At 39.1% G+C, this 18,253-nt stretch overlaps 1 protein-coding gene across 1 annotated transcript in view; it reads right to left on the reverse strand.

The window, feature by feature from the left end:
* Positions 1-5,246, reverse strand: part of nova2 (NOVA alternative splicing regulator 2) — an 83,744-nt gene extending 78,498 nt beyond the window's left edge. Inside the window, exon 1 of the mRNA XM_073817476.1 lies at positions 4,618-5,246. Coding sequence (XP_073673577.1) covers positions 4,618-4,774 — 157 coding nt within the window. The 5' untranslated portion in view covers positions 4,775-5,246. The remainder of the gene's footprint in view (positions 1-4,617) is intronic.
* Between the last annotated feature and the right edge of the window lie 13,007 nt (positions 5,247-18,253).

The following is an 18,253-nucleotide window of genomic DNA, read 5'->3' on the forward strand; positions in this document are numbered from 1 at the left end:
GGAGTTGGAGAATGAGCCTATTTCCAAAAAAAGTGGAGTGTTCCTTTAACCAAGCAATTCATGCTGTTGTTTAAATCTCAGTATCACCAATATGGCTGCGCATCCGACCAAATTGTGACCTAAGTGCAAACCCTTTATAAGCAATATGCATGTTAACATGATTTTAGTTTAACTAACCTTTTCTGTGTAAAAATGAATTCAGTTTAAAAGCCCTAAACATGTAAAAATGACAAGAACAGCTCAAATAATACACCGAAAAAGCTAAAAAGCTTTTATAAAATTATAAAACGCATATTTCTTCTTTTAAACCCTCTGAAAATTTACCTCATTCACTTGATTTTTTAAATGTATTTATTTATTTTTGTAGAGGTAGTCTACATAATTCCACAAACTACTGAACCCATATTCCTTTAATAAAACTACAGTATAAACCAAAATCATTTTAGTTACAAAAGTCACTTTCTTCTCTTCTAAAACATGGAGCATCTACAGCCCAAGTTTGAGTTGGATCAAGCTTATTTCCTGTCACTTGTCAACACAAAGCCCTGGCTGACAAAAAAAAAAAAAAATCAGTGGATTACACTACACGCATATCCGTAACAGTGCCTTTGAGGGAAACGAGTCCCTCCCATTGTGCTACACCGGGAACAAAACAAGAACAAGTTGGTACGCTGTTATTCTCTCCTCCAGACTACTTATAATCTTAATAAGCCTTGTCTTGTGCGTACATCTACATGATTGCATGCATCACACTCAACTGAGAAATCAGAATAATTAATAAAAAAAAACAAATGGGTATTACTCATAATAAACCAGTGGGTGTAAACACAAATCATTGGTTGCTAGAGGCTCCCAAGAGAGCCGTGGTTGAGAATAAGCAACCAGCTTGAGGATTGAAGGTTCCTGTGGGCCTTAAAAAACAGGCACAAAGCAGTAAAGCTATAAACACTTTCTTTTTTGCTCTTTCATGTTTATATTGTAAATGTATACCGCATACTTGAGTTGCATAGCATTTGTGTATTAAGTACAACAAACACACAGCTAATTTTAGTGGAGTGATGAAAGGACCACTTTCCCTGCGCGGCTGTCCAAGCAACTGCCTGACCAAAATGGCTTCCGATATAAACATTGCACTCGGAATAAAACATACTACTGCTGCACGTGAAAGAAAGCAGCATGCTTTGTCCTAACAAGCGCGAAGGCTGAGGAGAAGCTTTCGCATTGCTTCTTTCATTCATCTCATCCATATTCATCTCAGGTCCCGTCCTCCATTCCACGGCAGACGAGTCGAGAGAGGCGAGCAAATCATCCAATGTGGGGCCGCCTTTTACAACGCCCTCCCAAATCCTCGCCATCCTGCATGAGATTTTTTTTTTTTTTTTGACGCAGTGCATTAAAGAAAAAAACGAAGCAGCGCCTCCTTCGTGATCGCACGTGATCAATAAACAGAGGGTTGCATGGATAATCAATGACTTGATGGGAAATGAGAGAGATGGACTTGGGGAGGAAGAAGAATCGTGATTAGAGGCGAAACAAACAAACGATGGGGGAGCGGGACGCAGCGCAACCTAAATGTATTTCTGCTGAGCCTATCAAAAACAGCCGTGGCAAAAACCTGTGCGCTTAATCTGAAAACCAGTGGGAGTATTGCATTGTAGGATGTGAGTGAACGAGGTGGGCGACAACGACGAATCGGTTATTGGTCCCCCGTATAAATGTCTGAGGGGGTGGAGGTGAATCTTCAAACACAGCTGGCAAATCATGTTTATGTAACAAGCCCTTCTAAGACTAGATCCCGCATCTATTTTCTCATCCTGCGGGCAGAAATGCACAACAAGAGAATCTAAAAAGAGGCCAGTCACAAATTCACTGCCGAGCTGCATCCGAAAATGTCTTTATATAGTAAAAACAACACGGGATCGTACGCACACACACACTTTCACACTTAGAGGGTCACAGTCCCCTCACGCCTTCCAGCTAGGACATCTGTATCTCCTAAAACAACCTTTTGTAAATGGAAGCGCTGTTCTGTGCCAGTCCATCCATTTACAAAATTAAAACATTTCATCTTATGAGACAGCTCGGGAACGTGAAGAGAACTTGAAGTCAAAGCTTTAACGATCAATTGGCAGGAAAATGATTCTTGGTTTTAAGCCAATTGACGTTCGCTTTAAGTTTTCAAAATGCAATCATTTGTCATGCACATCATGATTTAATTCAATAAATAAAGAGTGCAAGTTGCACCAAATATGATACTAATCCTACAAATATGTAAACAGCAAATCAAAGACAGTAAATGTTATAAAACAACAAATTAGACAATGTCGTCGTAAGACGTGTCTCCTTAGCTTCAACTCAAACGCAGTTCAAAAAGCTACATAAATGGTTCAGATTCACACTAACTTGGCTGATGATCTGCCTGTGTAATATCTTGTGTTTAAATATAAACCACAAAGCGGAAACTACGGGTACATGTTGACCCTAAACAGCTTCAACCATACTAATACATGCCATATTTTTAAACCCCTTCAATATAAATGGAGGAAAAACTAGAACATTTCCTTCCACATATGTATCTATGTCTAAGAGATACAAAACATTCAATTCATCATAATTTAAAAATGTAAGAAATTCTGCATTTCTATTTTACAATTTTCCAGAGCCATTTGTGACCCTGGACCACAAAACCAGTCATAAGTGTAAATTATCATCATTTATACAGCTGAATAAATAAGCTTTCCATTGAGTTTCCATTGATTTGTTAAGAGTAGGCAATATTTGAAAATACATCTATTTGAAAATCTGGAATTTGAGGGTGCTAAAAATGAAAATATTGAAAAAAGTTGCTCTTCTTAGCAATGTATATTACTAATCAAAAATCAAGTTTTGATATATTTAAGGTAGGAAATTTACTAAACATCTTCATCATTTTGCTGCAAATATACCTGTGCTACTTACGACTGGTTTTGTGCTCCAGGATCACATTGATGTTAAATATGCAACAGTATCAAATTACAATATTAAAATAACTGTTGTAATATTAATACATCCTTCTACACTACTGTAATTATATGTGATACCCCTATTTCAAATAAACTCAATTAATTGAGCATTTAAATACGGACAGCTTTAGGCTAGTGAATTCACATGCCTTTAACACTCATTTTATAGACTGCATGCTTAAAGAGCAGTTATATAATTATTTCACTTAATAGCGAAACATCACAACAGAAAACCGTCTATTACCAATAGAAAATTCCATTATGTTTCCATGACATTTCAAGATGTGACGAATCCCTTTGACATTTCCAAACCTGGAAATGACAATATTAAAATTTCCAGAATCCCTTTCCATAACTCTGGAAACCCCACAGCATAATTCCTCTTGGCAAATAAATTCCGGTGAAGCCCAGATCTCTTAAGCATCAAAGTCTTTTCATTTGAGCAAATGGATCTGCAGGTTATGCCTCCCACGAGTCCAGCTTCTTCTCTGACTGACAATTCATAATGCTTTCTGCATCGATTCTTTCACATGTAAACATCCGCCAATCACTTCATTTATGCGCCACGATTAACCCTTTAGCTGTAACTAAACACTTATTTTGCTGAAAAACCTTTTAGCGGATGAAATATAGTAGTATTCTAAGCTTTCCTAAAAACAAATAATGACCTCAGATATATAGTCTATGCTAACATTGCAAAAATTAAGATTACTTTAGTGTGATGAAGTTCCAAAACAAAATGGTTTTCATGCAGAATGGCACTAAAGGGATAGATTTAACCATCACAGATCAGAACAACTAAGATCTACCAATCGGCGAAAACACTTAAAGGTTAAAAAACATGCATATTTTGTTTTTAACTGAATAATTAGGTGACTAGCCTGTAATGTAGTGCACACAAGACTTCTTATGGCATCTGCCGGAATGCATAATAAACAAGCAAGCATGGGTCCAGTATAAACAATAGGCTACAGTAAAATACTGAAGGTTCCAATGCACTTCAAAGCACTGAAATGTCAAATGTAAAAGCATGCATGTAAAACATTTCAGGCTTTTACTTAATTTTTAAATAGCATATAATAAATATTAAAGTGCAAGTGGTATAATTCTCAACACCATAAATTTCATTACAGACATCTCATAAAAAAACATTATAATCGTTTATCACTCATTACAGTATTTTTCAGGGTTAAATTTCAAATCAAAAGATTCCAGATTCAAGGCACAAGATCATAACGCAAGGTCATCTGCGGTGATAGCAAGGATGCGTAAACGCACAAGCCATGTTTTCTACTGTTTCGGATACGTGTTTATGATATTAGCCAATGTTTCAAAATATGCAACACCTTTATTTCATACACAAACCGTTAGTTTAGTAATACCGAGGATGTGTTTGGTAAACGACTATCGTAGTGCGTAAGACTAGACGCAAGCACCAATTCAGGGCCACTTAAAATGGACGCGAACTGTAAATATGAATATAATCCCAGATGCACATGTCTGGTGAAGCATGACCACGTTGGAGGATGAGATGCTCCGTGGAAAGCCAAAATGAACCTGTCTTTGGGAAGAGTCGCTAATTCATTGCCTATGTAGATAAGGTTTGAGGTCTTACCTCCTGTGTTTGTGCGTTTGGTGCTGCTGGCCTCCGTCGGGGTCTCCAGGGGTCTTTTGCGGGAATCGGGGGGATCAGACTCCATGTGCGGCTGTTGATTGTGATGATGCGGATTGGAGAAAATCCCGTTTTGCTGCACTGCCCCACCGGCCATCATTTTTTATAAAGAAGCTTTAGGCTCGGTCTCGTTCTCCCTAGACGCGATACGCAGATACGGTTGTTTCTAAATGTGAAACCACGATGATATGAATGTTTGGGGTGCGTCGATCCTCCGTAGCAGCCTAGATGCAGAATGAAAGACGCATCGATATCCAGTGGCTCGATTATGCTCAGGCTGTACTGATATTAATAACAAGTGATGTGGGGAAACGTCCTCACTCGTGGCTCTGCGATGGCGCTCTCCTGCTGAAAACAATATATGACCTCAGTGGTCAGCAGAAAGAAAAGGATTCACTGCTAAAAAGCTGGGAAGATAAATAGCAACGGGAAATGTACAAGAGGCGACAGAAAAAACACAGCGGATCCCGCATGCAGGTGGGCAAACCCGTTTGCGTTGAAGCGCTGGACGAGCGCTTGAAGGAGATGCGATGTTGTTGTAGGCTCTGACTCGGAGATGCTGCAGTCTTGCTTTCAGAGCATCTTTGCGCGTTTCTGCTGGAGCGCGGAGAGCTGCGGGTGACGTCATGTGGAGCCGAGACCGCGGCTGTCAAATGTGGAGAAACAGACACGCCCACCGCGAGCTCTCATTGGTCGAGATTTGATTTTCTCCGGCAAAAAGCGATGTATAAATCCTGCTTGTCACATGACAATACAGGAGGAGGTGGCGGTGATGAAAATGCGAGAGCATCTTTGTAAAATAGGCGCAGGGATTAAAATAAATAAATAAATAAATAAATAAAGTCGTAGTTCTAAATGCGCAGCTCGTCTCTCCACGAGAATCCACGAGAATTCTACCACAGTACATTATTACTATTATTAGGCAATAATAATAATAATATTATTATAATGATTGTTATTATTGCTTTTATTTATTATTGTTGTTGTTTAATTTTTGTCATTTTATTAGTAGTAGTAGTAGTATTTATTATTATTTATAATTTTACTTAATAAGAACAATATATGCAATTATATACAACATTAAACAATCTTTTTTTATTATTATTATTATTATTATTAGTATAATTACATCTAATTACTATTATTATTAATGCAATAATATTAATAAATAACTTTACATAAATTAAACAATAATAACATTTTTATTTTTATTTTTTATTATTTAATTTTATTATTATAACATTTCATTTATTATTGTCATTTTATAATTTTATATTTTATTTAGTAATTATTATAATACATACATTACATACAAAGTTACACAATAATATGTATATATTTTTTATTAGTAGTAGTATTAGTACATTATTATCATTTTTATATTTTACATTATTTTGTAATAATTTAAATAATAATAACAATAATAATACTGTAATTATAAACACATTACATACAAAATTAAACAATAATATTTAAGTAATTTTATTTTTATTATTGTTATTATTAGTAGTAGTATTACATTTAATTATTATTATTATTATTATTATTATTATTATTATTATTATTATTAATGTGATAACATTAGTAACATTATATAAATTAACCAATAGTAACAATTGTATTATTTTTTAAACCATTTTTATATGCATTATTTAATTTTATTATTATTATCATCACATTTTACCTTTAATTTATTATTATATATTAATATATGTTATATATATTATTATTCTATTGTTTATTATCATTATTATTATTAGTAGTATTACATTTAATTATTATTATTATTATTATTATTATTATTATTATTATTAATGCAATAACATTAATAAACAACATTACATAAATTAAACAATATTTTTATTATTTCAATTTTATCATTTTTAAAATTATTTTTATAGTTATTATATATTATTATATAGTTATAGCTATTATTAAGTTTATTATTATTATCACATTTAACATGTAATTTATTATTATGTCATTTGAAATTGTATTTATTATTTAATAATAATAACAATAATAATACTATTATAATAAATAACAATGCATACAAAGTTAAACAATAATATTTATGTAATTTTATTGTAATTTTATTTTTATTAGCATTAGTAGTAGTAGTAGTAGTAGTATTACATTTAATTATTATTATTATTATTATTATTATTAATCCAATAAAATGTATAAATAACTATACATAAATTAAACAATAATAATTATTGTATTATTATATTATATAATAAAATTATTTTTACGTTTAAAATTTTTTTATACTTTATGATTTAATTTAATTATTATTATAATCATCACATTTAACATTTAATTTATTATAATGTCATTTGTAATTTTATTATTTAATAATGATAACAATAATCATACTACCATAATAAAAACATGGCATACAAAGTTAAATAAATTACTTAATAATAAGTTAAATTTTATTATTATTATTAGTGGTAGTATTATTATTAAATTTAATTATTATTTCTTATTAGTACTGCAATAACATTAATAAATAACACTTCATGAATTAAACAATAATAAAAATGTTATTATTGCATTTAAATATTTTTATATTTTATTATTTAATTTTATTATTATTACTATTATAACATTTGATTTATTATTATTATGACATTTGTAATTTTATGTATTATTTAATAATAATAACAATCATAATACTATAGTAATAAATACTTTACACACAAAGTTAAACAATAATATTTATGTAATTTTGTTTTTATTATTATAAGTAATATAATAATGCGATATTTGAACCTGACAACTCTGTATTTCCATTAGCAATAAAAATTACTCTATCTCACTTTTTAAAAATACTTTCAAATCAAATATAAATAAACTCATGTAAAATGGATGAATGCAAAGATGTTGTTCTAACACACTGAAAACATTTTTACAGTACAGTGTCCTTAGTGCCCAGTAACTCTGTGTATCCTCTTGTCACACACACTCACACTCCTCCTGTGTCAACACAGGGCCAAGAGGCGAGCACTTCTCTTATTCCAGATTCGCATCAAGGTGATGCTGCGCCGTCTACTGCATGCACACAAAGAGCCACCTCACGTAATTTCACATTTCTGTGGAAAAACTCAGCAGTGCGCCAGTGTCATCCGAAATACATAGGCCTATGCTCAGTTTCAACTGGAGGTATGTGGCAAACTCATACTGAGACATTTGGCTCCTATTTACTGGAGAAAATTGAGCAAAATAAATGACTATAAAACACTTGTTTTCTTGCGAGTCTGGCCATCCATGAAATGCAATCAGTGTGAAACAATCAAAGTCAGTTGCTTTGTTTATTCGAACAGTCCCGTTCTAGAAAAGCTCATTACTCGTGAAATAAAAAGGGTGATTATTTTATTTTAACTACAAAAGCTTCAGTAATGTGATAATTTTGATACATGATGCTATTGCTTAAAAATGAAGAACGATTCCATGATTCCGCAATCAAATACTGGCCTATTTTATATTTAAAACTTTTTTTAATTTAGAATAAATATATGCACCCAATCGACTTCATTAGTTTATATTTACATACCATGAAACCTTGTAGCAAAACAAAGATCAGGTTGTGTATGCCAGCAATGCATTGCACGCAAATGTTAATTTCGGACAGATGGCGGTGGCTAAAGCTCTCCATTCCTGCAATATGGGTTTATGAGCTTTCACATAAACCCGTGCAGTTTTCCCCCCTCTGTCACACTGGTGAAAGGGTGATATCTCGTCGAGGATGACTTTCAATGCATATCACCCTCCCCCACGCTACACACATTGTTTGAAGAGAGGACCCCATCTGCCCCCTTTTCCATAAGAGCACCCGCACTATTGTTTCTGCAACCAACAGAGAAAAACCTTAAGAATTGGCCGAACTGGGCAACATCTGGCATTGAATTCCACATTTATTTATGAGCAACAACATGGCACTATGCAGGTTTAAAAGGAGACAAGGGAATTTGATAATTCATTTGGCACAAACTGCCTTTTTTGGAATCATTATCAAGTTGTTTTTGCAAATAAACAACTACTAATAAACCCAGTGAGGATATTGAGTTACTCTCTAACCTTTGTTAATATCTGCCTCAGATAGAATGATGAATACGGAATTACTTGTTTCCCAGATTAGGTGAATTTCCAACCATGTCTCAAATTAAATATTAAAGGCAATTCATTTTCATTCCATAACATGTTTTTTTTTTGTTTTTTTTACAAATCCTTCGTATTTCAGTTCATGCATACACAGTATTTCAATATGTGAGATTGATCTTTCCCCAAACAACAGAACAGCATGCCGAAATCCTCTATATGAAACAAAAGACATAAACAAGAGTCTCCATCTTGTGGGTGAATTATGGTAGCAGTCATACTGAGAAGAGCTATTTTCTTTGAAGAGACTGAGAAAAGCTATTTCTTTGTCTAGTGTTATCTGCCAAAAATTAAGATTAAAAAAGGCTTCAGAGATGCTGACAATAACTTTGAATACATATCTAACAATTGATTTTTATACACTAGTCAAAAGTTTGTGAACAGTAAGATTTTGCTATTTTTTTTAAAGAAGTCTCTTCTGCTCACCAATCTTGCATTTATTTGACCCAGAGTACAGCAAAAACAGTACATGTTTTAAATATTTTTACTATTTAAAAGAACTGTTTTCTATATTAATATATTTTAAAAATTAATTTATTCCTGTGATTTTAAAGCTGAATTTTTTATATGGTGATTTGCTGCTCCAAAACATTTATTATTATTATTATTATTATTATTATTCATTTTTTTTTCAGGTTTTTATGATGAATAGGAAGTTCAGAAGAACAGCATTTATCTGAAATGGAAATCTTTTGTAACATTTTAAATGTCTTTATCATCACTTTTGATTAATTTAAAGCATCCTTGCTAAATAAAAGTATTAATTTCTATAATTTAAAAAAAAAAAATAGGATACTGACTCCACGTTTTAAAATTTTATAGTGTATAATGTTACAAATGTTTTTATTTCAGATATTCGGATATTTGCTGATCTTTAGATCTAATAAAATAATCTTGAAAAATGTACTTAATTGTTTTAAATATTGATAATAACAAAAAAATGTTCCTTGAACAGCAATTCAGCATATTAGAATGATTTCTGAAGGATCACGTGACAGTAAAGACTGGAGTAATAATGCTGAAAATGTTACTTTGATAAATAACAGGAATAAATTACACTTTAAAATATATTCAAATAGAAAGCAGTTATTATAAACAGTAAAAAATATTTCACAATATTACTGCTTTTGCTACACAACCCTTCAAAAGTTTGGAAACGCCCTAGAAAAGTGAGGTTTTGGACAATATTGGCATGAATCTTTTTTAATTTGTGATAATTTTGCACTGATAAGGGACAACACAAACTATGAAAACTTATATTGCATAAACAGTTTATGCATAGAGAAAAACTTTAATTTTCGATTCATCAAAATATCCACCATTAGCAGCTATTACAGCTCTGCATAATCTGCATAAGATGTCGGTTTATTCAAACATTGACTTGATATATCACTCCAAGCCTCCTGAAGGATTGCCCAAAAATTTACACTATGCTGATATCGTCCAAAACCACACTTTGCCAGGGGTGTTTCCAAACTTTTGGAGGGCAGCGTATATATTAGACAAAATAAATGCAGGCTTGGTGAGCAGAAGAGACTTCTTTAAAAAAAACTGTAAAAATCTTACTGTCCAAAAACCTTTAACTAAATCGTTTTGATTCAGTCCTCAAAGCTCTTTATATTTAGGCTATAGTATTATAGGCTATTGTCACACCCTCTGCACGTTCCCTCAGCCCCAATCACCACGATCCTCCACCAACCAGCCAATCACCACCACAGCACACCCGTGAACCATCACCAGAATACTAATCACCGTCACCTGCACCAGCAATCACCACACCCTTTATATACCTACCTCTGCCACTCACTCACCGGCTGGTATCGAAGTTGCATGGATGCTTCTCTGTGGATCTTCTCCCCCTCCTGTTATCTCTCCTGTGCTCCTCGTGGATTCTTCCGATGTTCTCCTGTGCTCCTCGTGGATTGCTCTGATGTTCTCCTGTGAAACACGTGAATCGTGTTAGAGGGAAGTGACTATTGCTAACGCTATGATCCTTATGAACTTGAACTCACCTGTTGTGTTTGTTTGAAGATTTGACCACAGAGACCTTTACTCACCTGATTGCACGTGTGTTGAACTGTGCACGTTTGTTAATAAATACCTTGAAAGATACTCACCTTCTCCCTTTGTGTGTGGTCGTGACAGGATACCAGCCCTTAAAATATTAACTCACCGCGTCACTCATGGAGGCGAGCGCCGCTATCACCGAAGACACCCCCGATCCATTTGCGGATATGGTAAACGTCCTTCGTCAATCTCTACCTGCTGCTCCAACGACGATTTCCAACACGCCCCTCTCTCGCCCCATGAGTTATTCCGGAGACCCGGGTGGTTGCAATGGTTTCCTCCTACAAAGTTCCCTCTATATTGAAGCCAACGCACACCAGTTTCCTAACGAAATTTCTAAAATATCTTTTATGATTTCCCTCCTCACTGGACAGGCACTCCAATGGGCAGACGCACTCTGGAATTCACGGAGCGACGCTTTAATCTCCTATAATGCTTTCGTTGCCCACTTCAAGGACGTGTTTGGAGCTGCGCTTACTCCCCTTTCCGTGCACGACGAACTGATCACTCTGAATCAAGGTGCGTCCAATATCCATGAATACACCCTGCGCTTCCGCTCCCTAGCGGCCACCAGTGGTTGGAACCAAGTAGCTCTCCTAGCAGCCTACCGTAAGGGGCTTAAACCCCAGATCCGCAAGCATATGGTTATTTACGATGACAACGTGCCGCTGGAAACCTTTATTAAGAAGGCAGTAGGCATTTCTCAACATCTCTCAGCGTGTCCTTCTACAAAGTCTGTACCCAGCTTCCCTCCACTCCGAACACCGTCACCCCAACGAGATGCGGAAGAGCCTATGATTACTGACTCCTATCGCCTGGATCCTGCGGAGAGGAAACGACGAATTAATAATCGTCTGTGCCTATATTGTGGAGAAGCCTCTCACTTCATCAGTGCCTGTCCAGTCCGCCCGCCTCGTCCAATGGTGAGTACCGTATCTATTACTCCGGCCATGTCTCTCTTACCCCATATTACCGCTGAACTAATAGTAAACTCTCGTACTCTCCCCATCTATGTGCTCGTGGATTCCGGAGCGGCTGGCAATTTTGTTTCATCACACTTCATTGCTAAACATCGAATTCCCACCGTTCAAAATGAGGTCACATACCAAATTACCACAATCCAAAACTCACCATTGGGCGATGGTAAGATATCTCGCCGGACCAGAAAAGTGACCCTCGTCTCCCAACACAACCACCGTGAACATCTGACCCTCCTGGTACTCCCGCGAGCCAACGTGGATGTCATCCTGGGCAGACCATGGCTCATTAAGCACCAACCCCGCATAGATTGGAGCACAGGAGAAGTCCTGGAGTGGGGCAAGACGTGTGAGAGCCACGGCTACCGTCCTTCCTCGTCAGATGCAGAGTCTCCATACCGTCCTATCCCTCTGCACGCCACCACCATAGAGAGCCCTGCCACTCAATCCGCCACCGCCATTCCCCCCGTCTATCAGTCTTTCACCGATGTCTTCAGCAAGGAACGGGCCACACAACTACCACCGCACCGGCCCTGGGACTGTAGTATCGACCTGCTGCCAGGCGCCAAACTACCCCACGGGAAGATCTACCCCCTCTCACGTCCTGAGCAGGAAGCCATGGAGAATTACATCCAGGAGGCTCTCCAACAGGGGTTCATCAGACCTTCCACGTCCCCAGCAGCATCCAGTTTCTTCTTCGTCCCCAAGAAGGATGGTGGGCTCAGACCTTGCATAGACTACCGGGTGCTCAACGACGCCACGGTGAAATTCGCCTATCCACTTCCTCTAGTGCCAGCTGCCTTGGAGGAACTACGGGAAGCCCGCGTCTTCACCAAACTCGACCTCCGCAGTGCATATAACCTGATCCGTATCCGAGAAGGAGATGAGTGGAAGACCGCCTTCATCACCCCCACCGGTCACTATGAATATCAGGTGATGCCCTATGGCCTGGCTAACAGTCCTTCCATATTTCAGAATTTCATGAACGAAATCTTCCGCGACTACCTCCATCGATTCGTAATCATCTACATTGACGATATCCTCATTTACTCACGTAACCTCAAAGAACATCAAGACCACGTCCGTCAGGTTCTCCAACGCCTCCGTGAGTACCAACTCTATCTAAAATTAGAAAAATGTGAATTCCATCAGCCCTCCATCTCCTTTCTCGGATACGTGATCACTGCGGAGGGAGTTCGCATGGAAGCCGGCAAGGTGGACGCAGTGGCCAAGTGGGCGGAGCCCAAGACGGTGAAGGAGCTTCAGCGTTTCTTAGGCTTCGCTAACTTCTACCGACGCTTTATAAAGAACTATAGCCTCCTATCGGCTCCACTCACTTCCCTCTTAAAGGGAGGACGCCGGGTACTACAGTGGACTCCAGAGGCTCAGCAAGCCTTCGACCGTCTAAAGCAAATGTTCACCACCGCTCCCATCCTCAAGCACCCCGACCCTTCAAGGCCCTTCGTGGTGGAGGTAGATGCGGCGGACGTGGGCGTAGGAGCTGTGCTATCCCAGTGGTCTGATGAACCCCGATCCCTCCATCCGTGTGCGTACTATTCCAAAAAACTCACCCCAGCTGAGCAGAATTATGGAATTGGAGACCGCGAACTGCTGGCCATAAAGCTCGCCCTCGAAGAGTGGCGGCACTGGTTGGAAGGAGCCCAGTTCCCCTTCACCGTAATAACCGACCACAAGAACCTCCAGTACATTCAGCACGCCAAGAGACTAAATGCCCGCCAAGCTCGCTGGTCATTATTCTTTGCCCGATTCAATTTCAACATTACTTACCAACCCGGCCATAAAAACACCAAAGCAGACGCCCTATCACGTATGCACTCACCTGAACCTACTTCTGACGATCCTGATCCAATTCTACCCCCATCTGTCTTTCTCGCACCCATACTATGGCAGCTGGATGAAGATATACGGGCCGCCACCTTCGAGGAACCTGCACCACCGGAGCTTCCCCCGGGTCGTGTCTATGTCCCAAGCCGTCTCAGACCCCTTCTGTTGGATAGTACGCACACGTCCCCCGGCTCAGGACATCCTGGCAGCAGGCGAACCCTCTCGCTCCTCCAGCAGAAATATTGGTGGCCCAACATGAGCAGGGAAGTGGAACGGTACGTCCAAGGATGTTCGGTCTGCGCCGTCAACACAACCCCACGCCGCTTACCCGAAGGTAAATTACAACCGTTACCTATTCCCCGCCGACCCTGGACACACTTGGGCATTGACTTCGCCACAGACCTGCCCCCCTCTCAGGGTTACACCACAATTTTAGTGGTAGTCGATCGATTCTCGAAAGCTTGCAAATTAATACCTCTCAAAGGTCTCCCCACAGCACTAGAAACCGCAGAGGCACTGTTCCACAATGTATTCCGGAACTTCGGACTCCCAGAAGACATCGTGTCCGATCGGGGACCCCAATTCATTTCCAGGGTCTGGCGGGCCTTCTTCCAACTTCTGGGTACCACAGTCAGCCTGTCATCCGGATATCACCCTCAAACGAACGGGCAGACCGAACGGAAAATTCAGGAAATCTCCCGCTACCTTCGGACGTACTGTTCCCAACATCAAAACACCTGGAGCCAGTATCTACCGTGGGCTGAGTATGCGCAAAATTCCCTCCGTCAAACCTCTACTGGTCTAACCCCATTCCAATGTATTCTAGGTTATCAACCAGCTCTGTTTCCATGGACTGGAGAGTCCTCCGAGGTGCCCGCGGTAGATCACTGGTTCCGAGAGAGCGAGAGGGTGTGGGACTCAGCGCACGTCCATCTCCAGCGGGCAGTACGGAGGCATACGGAACATGCCAACCGCCGTAGGTTACCCAACCCAGTTTACCTCCCCGGGGACCAGGTATGGTTGTCCACTCGAGACATACGCCTCCGGCTGCCCAGTAGGAAGCTGAGTCCCCGCTACATAGGGCCCTTCACCGTGCACTCACAGATCAACCCTGTCACCTACCGTCTAAACCTACCTCCACATTACAGAATCGCCCCCTCGTTTCACGTTTCCCTACTCAAACGCCACACTGAACCCCTGTTCCCTTCCTCCACAGAATCGGAGTCACCTCCTCCTCCCGACCCGCCAGAGATCCTTGGAGATAACATCTACCAAGTCCAAGAAATCCTAGACTCCCGGCGGCGGAACGGCCAGCTCCAGTACCTAGTGGACTGGGAGGGGTTCGGACCCGAGGAGAGATCGTGGATACCCCGTGACGACATCCTGGACCCGACTCTCCTCGAGGAATTCCACCGCCAACATCCCGAACGCCCAGCTCCCAGAGGTCGTGGTCGTCCCCGTCGCCGTTCTTGGGTGCCTGGAGTCACCCGTGGAGGAGGGGGTGATGTCACACCCTCTGCACGTTCCCTCAGCCCCAATCACCACGATCCTCCACCAACCAGCCAATCACCACCACAGCACACCCGTGAACCATCACCAGAATACTAATCACCGTCACCTGCACCAGCAATCACCACACCCTTTATATACCTACCTCTGCCACTCACTCACCGGCTGGTATCGAAGTTGCATGGATGCTTCTCTGTGGATCTTCTCCCCCTCCTGTTATCTCTCCTGTGCTCCTCGTGGATTCTTCCGATGTTCTCCTGTGCTCCTCGTGGATTGCTCTGATGTTCTCCTGTGAAACACGTGAATCGTGTTAGAGGGAAGTGACTATTGCTAACGCTATGATCCTTATGAACTTGAACTCACCTGTTGTGTTTGTTTGAAGATTTGACCACAGAGACCTTTACTCACCTGATTGCACGTGTGTTGAACTGTGCACGTTTGTTAATAAATACCTTGAAAGATACTCACCTTCTCCCTTTGTGTGTGGTCGTGACAGCTATATTGTTACATAGCCTATCAGTGATCATTAGCAGCATGTGCTTTAGCACTACAAAAAAGTGCTCTTGGAATTAATAATAAAACTATTAATAAACGTTGAATTCACTGAAGGCAGTGCAGCTGTGGAGGTTATGGAAGGTTACTGTCCTCTTGTGGCAAAACGCTAGTCACATTTCATTTCTATCTTTTACGTGACTTACACCCACCAGAGGGCAGCAGTCTCACAACATCGCTTTTTTGTCATTCTCTTCTTTTTTATGATAGTAAAGCTAGTTAATATTGATTGCAGTCTGACTTTGCTGCAGCCTGGAATTAAAACTGCTGGTTTCGTCTGGCCAAAGAAGAAATCTGCCTCCCCGACTGAGCTAGTTTCTCCCAAGGTTTTTTTGTTGTTGTCTATTTCTGTCACAGATGAAGTTTTGGTTCCTTGATGTTGTCTCCTTTGGCTTGCTTAGTTGGAAACTAGCGATATCCAACTGACTTTAACTGAAAGTTTGTCTACTGTCCTTTTTGCATTATCAACAGACTATTTTTCTATTTAATACTGTAAAGCTGCTTTGACACAATCTGTATTGTTAAAGGCGTGATAAAAATAAAGGTAACTGGACTTCAATGTGAAATTGCATGGAGGGGGAAAAAGCATCCCTTTCAGTATATTGTATTTTAAAGATAGGCTAGTATGATCAGTATCCAAAATCCAGATAAGCTTTACAGATCTTTACAGATTAGACTTATTGGAAAGTGTTTAATCAAAAACTTATACTTGTGAAATAATTGTTTATGGTTCTATGAACATGCACCTGTGAAACCGTTCATAAGACAATTATAGGCAATTAAGGTCAATTGCAATGTCCGTAAACACTTTTTTTTAAGTAGAAAGGATAGGAAGAACAGCTGATCATCCTTGCAGTGGTAAAGCACCTATAACCATGTGTCTCCCCAGATATGTTCAAGAACTTGCAAATGTCTTGGTGGACCAGTGGGAAAACATCCATAGGAGGAGGGTGAACCAGCTCCAGGGTAAGGCTAAAACTAGCCTAATGTTAATGTCATTTTGGGCAAATACCATATATGTGTGTCATGTCATAAAATATTTTTAATTTAACGTGATCACAATTTAAAGGGCACCTATTATGCAAAATCCACTTTTACATGGTGTTTGGACATAAATGTATGTTGGCAGTGTGTGAATACAACCACCCTAATGATAAAAATCCACCCACTCCTTATTTTTTTAATCTCCATTAAACCAAACCAGTCTCATTAGGCATGCGGTTTTGATTCTCAAGACAGTGTGACGTCACATTGTTTAGGCCACGCCCACAGTCACCATAGTTTCCACCCTCAGCGAGTTGTTTCCCCACGCTCGAGCAGCTATAACATCAACAATGTCTTGTAAGCAATCCCGGTGTTCTTTGTTTGGATGTATGAGTTTTTTATTTTCTTCCAACATCTGGGCCACTGAGGACGCAGTGGATTACTTTTATTTTTGAAGGTAATGCACCTCAAAATCGACCTAAATACATTTGTCTGCGCAAATATTTCATTCCAGACTGCTTTGTGAATCTCATGTCATTGTAGTGCTTAGTTAATGTTTTAAGCATATTTCTGTGTGTACGTTATTGAAATATTTTAATTAATAAGCGCCATTCTGGTGAAATTAGTTTGCGCCAGCTCAAGCTCTGTAACATTGCGCTGTTTTGTCCCACTTTTGGTGTGTTTTGCTTCTCATATGTGTGGCTGAACACCGGTTCTCTCGCTATTAGTCATGTTGCTTCTACCGAGTGTTTATTGTTGTAGGTATGCAAAGCAGAGATGTGTATGCTACACCCTCTTCTGAAGATTGGGCAGGAATATGCAGCTCATTTGCATTTATAGTAATACACACCAGAACGGCTCTTTTTGTAGAAATGCCCCAAACATGGCAATTTCCACGTATTTTGGGGTATTTTGAGCTAAAACTTTGCAGACACATTCTGGGGACACCCAAAACCAATATTACATCTAGTAAAAAGGTCATAAAATGTGCCCTTTAATAAAAACATTGCTTTCATTTCCACAGTTAAACAGACAGACAATGAGTAAATAAGCCTATATCCAGTAAGCGAGCAAAACACATTTACATGATCAAGGAACAAATCACTGACTTAAGTCTAGCGCAAGTTTAAGCACTCTCAAAAAACTCTGTTATAATCAATCAAGCTGTGTACACTACTTACATCGTACGTATCTGGGCTTTGTTGTCTATAATGAGAGAATTCACGAGACAGCAAAATTCAGTCAGCGAGAACGCGCACTGAACAAAACTCCAGTGTTTCAGCCATGACTCATCTGAATGCCTCTGATTGGCCATTGCATTTACAAAATCAACAGAATTGTGTCTGATTGGTTATAAAGCTCAATGCTGTGAAAACGTGTGAGAAGAAATCAAATGCAACAGAGCAAATCTAAATTTAAAGGGATAGTTTACCCAAAATTTAGTCATTAATTACTCATTCTAATGTCGTTCAAAACCCATA

Source organism: Garra rufa, chromosome 14 (genome assembly GCF_049309525.1).
Source record: "Garra rufa chromosome 14, GarRuf1.0, whole genome shotgun sequence".
NCBI lineage: Eukaryota > Metazoa > Chordata > Actinopteri > Cypriniformes > Cyprinidae > Garra > Garra rufa.